General features: G+C 56.5%; 1 protein-coding gene across 1 annotated transcript in view; it reads left to right on the top strand.

Moving 5' to 3' along the window:
• Window positions 1-1,796: 1,796 nt before the first annotated feature.
• Window positions 1,797-6,550, top strand: part of LOC144486855 (EH domain-binding protein 1-like) — a gene marked incomplete at its 5' end in the record, with an annotated part of 63,026 nt that continues 58,272 nt past the window's right edge. The window contains 2 exons of the mRNA XM_078204875.1: window positions 1,797-1,902; window positions 5,464-5,642. Coding sequence (XP_078061001.1) covers window positions 1,797-1,902; window positions 5,464-5,642 — 285 coding nt within the window. The remainder of the gene's footprint in view (window positions 1,903-5,463; window positions 5,643-6,550) is intronic.

Here is a 6,550-nt window from a genome sequence, read left to right as displayed (position 1 = left end):
TCCCCACTGCCCCTCACCCTCTCTCCCTTGCCCTCTCCCGCTCTCCCTCCCTTGCCCTTGCGTGCCCACGTGCTCCCTCGGGCCCCCCTCACTCTCGGAATTTGTGCCTCTACCACCCTCCCCCCCCTCCCCCCTCCCCCCCCCCCCCCCCCCCCCCCCCCCCTCCCCCCTCCCCCCCCCCCCCCCTCCCCCCTCCCCCCCTCCCCCCCCCCCCCCCTTCCCCCCCCCCTTCCCCCCCCCCTCCCCGCCCCCCTCCCCGCCCCCCTCCCCGCCCCCCCCCCTCCCCGCCCCCCTCCCCGCCCCCCCTCCCCGCTCCATTCCATTGCCACATGTCCGTCGGGGAGCTTTCAATCCACCAGTTCCAATCCTTCCCTGACTTTACTCACTGCCCCATGGTACGTGCTGAATATTTCTCTATAAACAACACAGTGTTATGTTTCCAGTCTCCTTGTGGGTCAGAAACGTTCTGGAGAGTTCTGTGCATCATTCCTAAACGCATGAAGTCGTAATAATGTCCCAGACACAGCATGGGGTTAGATACAGAGTAAAGCTCCCTCTACACTGTCCCCATCAAACACTCCCAGGACAGGTACAGCACGGGGTTAGATACAGAGTAAAGCTCCCTCTACACTGTCCCCATCAAACACTCCCAGGACAGGTACAGCACGGGGTTAGATACAGAGTAAAGCTCCCTCTACACTGTCCCCATCAAACACTCCCAGGACAGGTACAGCACGGGGTTAGATACAGAGTAAAGCTCCCTCTACACTGTCCCCCATCAAACACTCCCAGGACAGGTACAGCACGGGGTTAGATACAGAGTAAAGCTCCCTCTACACTGTCCCCATCAAACACTCCCAGGACAGGTACAGCACGGGGTTAGATACAGAGTAAAGCTCCCTCTACACTGTCCCCATCAAACACTCCCAGGACAGCTACAGCACGGGGTTAGATACAGAGTAAAGCTCCCTCTACACTGTCCCCATCAAACACACCCAGGACAGGTACAGCACGGGGTTAGATACAGAGTAAAGCTCCCTCTTCACTGTCCCCCATCAAACACTCCCAGGACAGGTACAGCACGGGGTTAGATACAGAGTAAAGCTCCCTCTACACTGTCCCCATCAAACACACCCAGGACAGGTACAGCACGGGGTTAGATACAGAGTAAAGCTCCCTCTTCACTGTCCCCCATCAAACACTCCCAGGACAGGTACAGCACGGGGTTAGATACAGAGTAAAGCTCCTCTTCACTGTCCCCCATCAAACACTCCCAGGACAGGTACAGCACGGGGTTAGATACAGAGTAAATCTCCCTCTTCACTGTCCCCCATCAAACACTCCCAGGACAGGTACAGCATGGGGTTAGATACAGAGGAAAGCTCCCTCTACATTGTCCCCCATCAAACACTCCCAGGACAGGTACAGCACGGGGTTAGATACAGAGTAAAGCTCCCTCTTCACTGTCCCCCATCAAACACTCCCAGGACAGGTACAGCATGGGGTTAGATACAGAGGAAAGCTCCCTCTACATTGTCCCCCATCAAACACTCCCAGGACAGGTACAGCACGGTGTTAGATACAGAGGAAAGCTCCCTCTACATTGTCCCCCATCAAACACTCCCAGGACAGGTACAGCATGGGGTTAGATACAGAGGAAAGCTCCCTCTACACTGTCCCCCATCAAATTGCCTTCGACTGTCTGACTTGTTGGGTTCCAAAGGGATGTCACCTTGGCTACCCTTTGACCCCGAGGGGGGGTGATAGATCAGCATATATTCTGTTGCCCCCACCAGAAGCGTCTCCCGGTGTCGCCTAACCCTGATTTGTTGTCTCTCTCTCTTCCAGGATCCACTCGCCGAAGAGTTTGAAGAGAAGGAATGGACGTTTGTCATTGAAAACGTAAGGACAACATTAACGTGTCCCTGTGCTCAGTTCCAGGGGGCCCGGGACCCTTAGAACGGTGGTCAGGGCATTGGGAGAGAGGCTGAGGGTGGAGGTTTATGCGGAATGGGACCAGGGATGAGGGGGCTTCAGTCAATGCGGAGAGAAGGGGGGAACCTGGATCCTTCCTCTCGGAGCTAGAGAATATTAAGGGGGAGGTTTAATCGAGGCGTTCAAAATCACCAAGAGGTGGCATTTGGAAGGAGTAAATGAGGAGAAAGAGTTCCCCGGGGGCGGGGGGGGGGGGCGGGGAGGGGGGGGGTGGTGGGGGGTAACCAGGGGGGACACGGATTGAAGAGAATCGGGAAAAGAACCGTGGGGTGGAGATGAGAGTTTATTTTTGACACACGGCGAGTTGTGATCTGGAAGGACCTGCCTGAAAGGGTGGCGGAAACAGATTTAATAGGACTTCCCAAATGGGGGAGTTGGAGAAATATTTGTCCAAAGATGTGCGGGTTAGGTGGATTGGCCATGCTAAATTGCCCTTCAGTGTCAGGGGATTAGCAGGGTAAATATGTGGGGTTATGGGGACCTGGGTGGGATTGTGGTTGGGGCAGACTCGATGGGCCGAATGGCCTCCATCTGCACTGTTGGGATTTGATGATTTGGAAAGTGGACAAAATGGAAAGGGTTACTAAAGGGGGGGAGGCAGGAGTGCGATAGGTCTTTGAAAAGGCTAGCAAGCACGTGATGGACCGAATGGTGAGCTTTGTGTGCTCCAAGATGTTTTGGACAACCTGTCGCCAGGGCAAAGGTGAAGATTGCGGCAATGTTCGAGGATGATCCGGATGACCCCCAACATGGTACGGCAAATGACCTTTCTCTCTGGATTGTGGTCAGGAAAGGCAATAGCCAGTTTCCGCACAGCAAGATCCCACAGAAAAACAGCAGGGGTATGAGCCAACCCAACTGTCTTAATGATCTGGTTTGAGTGTTCAATATCGATCGACAGGGAGCTATGGAAGAATTCCCCACCACCCTTGACCCACTCCTGCCCCAGCAGTGACCGCATGAACCTTTAATTACCCCTCTGAGAGGGCCAAAGAGGCCTCTGGTTAATGTCTCATTCCCTGCGGCGCTCCCTCAGCACTGACCCTCCGACAGTGCGGCACTCCCTCAGCACTGACCCTCCGACAGTGCGGCACTCCCTCAGTACTGACCCTCCGACAGTGCGGCACTCCCTCAGCACTGACCGTCCGACAGTGCAGCACTCCCTCAGTACTGACCCTCCGACAGTGCGGCACTCCCTCAGCACTGACTGTCCGACAGTGCGGCACTCCCTCAGTACTGACCCTCCGACAGTGCGGCACTCCCTCAGCACTGACCGTCCGACAGTGCAGCACTCCCTCAGTACTGACCCTCCGACAGTGCGGCGCTCCCTCAGTACTGACCCTCCGACAGTGCGGCGCTCCCTCAGTACTGACCCTCCGACAGTGCGGCATTCCCTCAGCACTGACCCTCTGACAGTGCGGCGCTCCCTCAGTACTGACCCTCCAACAGTGCGGCGCTCCCTCAGCACTGAGCCTTCGACAGTGCGGCATTCCCTCAGCACTGATCCTCCGACAGTGCGGCACTCCCTCAGTACTGACCCTCTGACAGTGTGGCGCTCCCTCAGCACTGACCCTCCGACAGTGCAGCGCTCCCTCAGTACTGACCCTCCGACAGTGCGGCACTCCCTCAGCACTGACCCTCCGACAGTGCGGCACTCCCTCAGCACTGACCCTCCGACAGTGCAGCGCTCCCTCAGTACTGACCCTCCGACAGTGCGGCACTCCCTCAGTACTGACCCTCTGACAGTGCGGCACTCCCTCAGTACTGACCCTCCGACAGTGCGGCACTCGCTCAGCACTGACCCTCTGACAGTGCGGCACTCCCTCAGCACTGACCCTCTGACAGTGCGGCACTCTCTCAGTACTGACCCTCCGACAGTGCGGCACTCCCTCAGTACTGACCCTCCGACAGTGCGGCACTCCCTCAGTACTGACCCTCTGACAGTGCGGCACTCCCTCAGTACTGACCCTCCGACAGTGCGGCACTCCCTCAGTACTGACCCTCTGACAGTGCGGCACTCCCTCAGCACTGACCCTCCGACAGTGCGGCACTCCCTCAGTACTGACCCTCTGACAGTGCGGCACTCCCTCAGCACTGACCCTCTGACAGTGCGGCACTCTCTCAGTACTGACCCTCTGACAGTGCGGCACTCCCTCAGTACTGACCCTCTGACAGTGCGGCACTCCCTCAGCACTGACCCTCTGACAGTGCGGCACTCTCTCAGTACTGACCCTCTGACAGTGCGGCACTCCCTCAGTACTGACCCTCCGACAGTGCGGCACTCCTTCAGCACTGACCCCTCTGACAGTGCGGCACTCCCTCAGCACTGACCCTCTGACAGTGCGGCACTCTCTCAGTACTGACCCTCTGACAGTGCGGCACTCCCTCAGTACTGACCCTCCGACAGTGCGGCACTCCCTCAGTACTGACCCTCCGACAGTGCAGCACTCCCTCAGTACTGACCCTCCGACAGTGCGGCACTCCCTCAGTACTGACCCTCCGACAGTGCAGCACTCCCTCAGCACTGACCCTCTGACAGTGCAGCACTCCCTCAGTACTGACCCCCCGACAGTGCAGCACTCCCTCAGTACTGACCCTCCATCGACACCCCATCCACAAACACCACCGACGCACAGTGGCAGCAGTGTGTACCATCTTCAAAATGCACTGCAGCGACTCGCCAAGGCTCCTTCAACAGCACCTTCCAAACCCACCACCTCTACCACCTAGAAGGACAAGGGGGGGGGCAGCAGACACATGGGGAACACCCCCACCTGCAAGTTCCCCCTCCGAGCCACTCACCATCCCGACTTGGAAATAAATCGGCTGTTCCTTCACTGCGGCTGGGGTCAAAATCCTGGAACTCCCTCCCTAACAGCACGGTGGGTGTACCTACACCACACGGGGACTGACTGATGTCCAATCACAATCCTGGAACTCCCTCCCTAACAGCACTGTGGATGTACCTACACCACACACGGGGTCTGACTGATGTCCAATCACAATCCTGGAACTCCCTTCCTAACAGCACTGTGGGTGTACCTACACCACACGGGGACTGACTGATGTCCAATCACAATCCTGGAACTCCCTCCCTAACAGCACTGTGGGTGTACCTACACCACACGGGGACTGACTGATGTCCAATCACAATCCTGGAACTCCCTCCCTAACAGCACTGTGGGTGTACCTACACCAGACGGGGACTGCAGTGGGTTCAAGATGGCGGCTCACCCACCACCTTCTCCCGGGGGCGATTAGGGATTGTGGATAAACATTGGCCCTGGCCAGCAGGAATAGACTAATATCTGCCTGTTAATAAATATTTCATTGGAGGTGAGGAATTTTTGGGAGGTTGGGGAGAGAGGGGAGAATAGGGTCTTCTTAACTGGCGGGGCAATTGAGGGAATTCGGAGGGTGTTGAGTTCTTTACCCATCCATTGACAAACTTGTGACCTTCCTCTGCAGGAGAGCAAAGGTCATCGGAAGGTCTTGGCGTCTGCCGACATCAACATGACGAAATATGCCAGTCCAATGCCCACCGTGACCGACGTGAAGCTCAAACTGAAGCCCCTCTCCGTCAAGGTGGTGTGTGCCACGTTGCAGTTCTCCCTATCCTGCGTCTTCCTCCGCGAAGGACGGGCCACGTGAGTTCCGGCCTCCATCTTGTGCGGCCCATTTTGTTTCACTCCCTTCCTTTGCAAACCCCGTCGGTTTTTGGAGAAACCACGGGCTCTCGGCATTGCGGTCAATGGGGTACTTGAGATGCATTCAAGCGTGAAGGAAAGTCAAAATAAACACAGGTGGCTGGAGTATGATTGAAATCCATTGAGATGTCAATGGAGGTCTTTTTCAAGGCACTGCATGCTGAATTTGTCAAAGTTTTCCATTGGAATGGAGAGGGTTTCAATGGTTTCAGCTTGCGAGGAAGCGGCAGAAACTCCAAATCAAAGCTGTATGCATACATTGGGGCTGAGTGCATAGCTGTGCAGAATGGAGCCCCCCACCCCCTGTCTCCCACTTCCGGCCCCCCCCCTCCCCAGTGAAATTGACATCTCCTTTCTGTCAGAGGACTTCAAAGGGGTCTACTCACACCTGCAGCTTCTGACAGGGGGAAAGGCAAATCTCTGCTGCAGACTGGAATGCTGCGATGATTTAAAATCCTGCCCGGTGATCGGTGTGGTTGGGGAGGGGGTGGGGGGAGGGGGGGTAAAGTGACCCAGCGGCTTCAGAATTTTCACAGCTGACAGGCAGGAATGCAGATGTTGATCGCAGGGCTGCCTGAAATCACCATGCCAGGGTTGGTGGTCTTCACATCTGCCAGGGCTAGAAGGGGCAGTGCAGCCACAGCACCCCCATCCCAGTGGAGAAATCAACTTCTTGTCCCCCCCAGCGCAAGTCCACCCAACGTCAGTGGTGGGGGAAGGTTTTGGAGAAGATACTGAGGGACAGGATAGATGCACATTTGGAAGAAAATAGCCCAGTTAGTGACAGGCAGCATGTTTCGTACGGGGAAGGTCATGTCTCACCAACTTGGTTGAGTTTTTTGAAGAGG

Source organism: Mustelus asterias, unplaced genomic scaffold (assembly GCF_964213995.1).
Source record: "Mustelus asterias unplaced genomic scaffold, sMusAst1.hap1.1 HAP1_SCAFFOLD_494, whole genome shotgun sequence".
Lineage (NCBI taxonomy): Eukaryota > Metazoa > Chordata > Chondrichthyes > Carcharhiniformes > Triakidae > Mustelus > Mustelus asterias.
The sequence above is the reverse complement of the archived record's forward strand: the minus strand, read 5'-3'. Positions and strand labels throughout refer to the sequence as shown.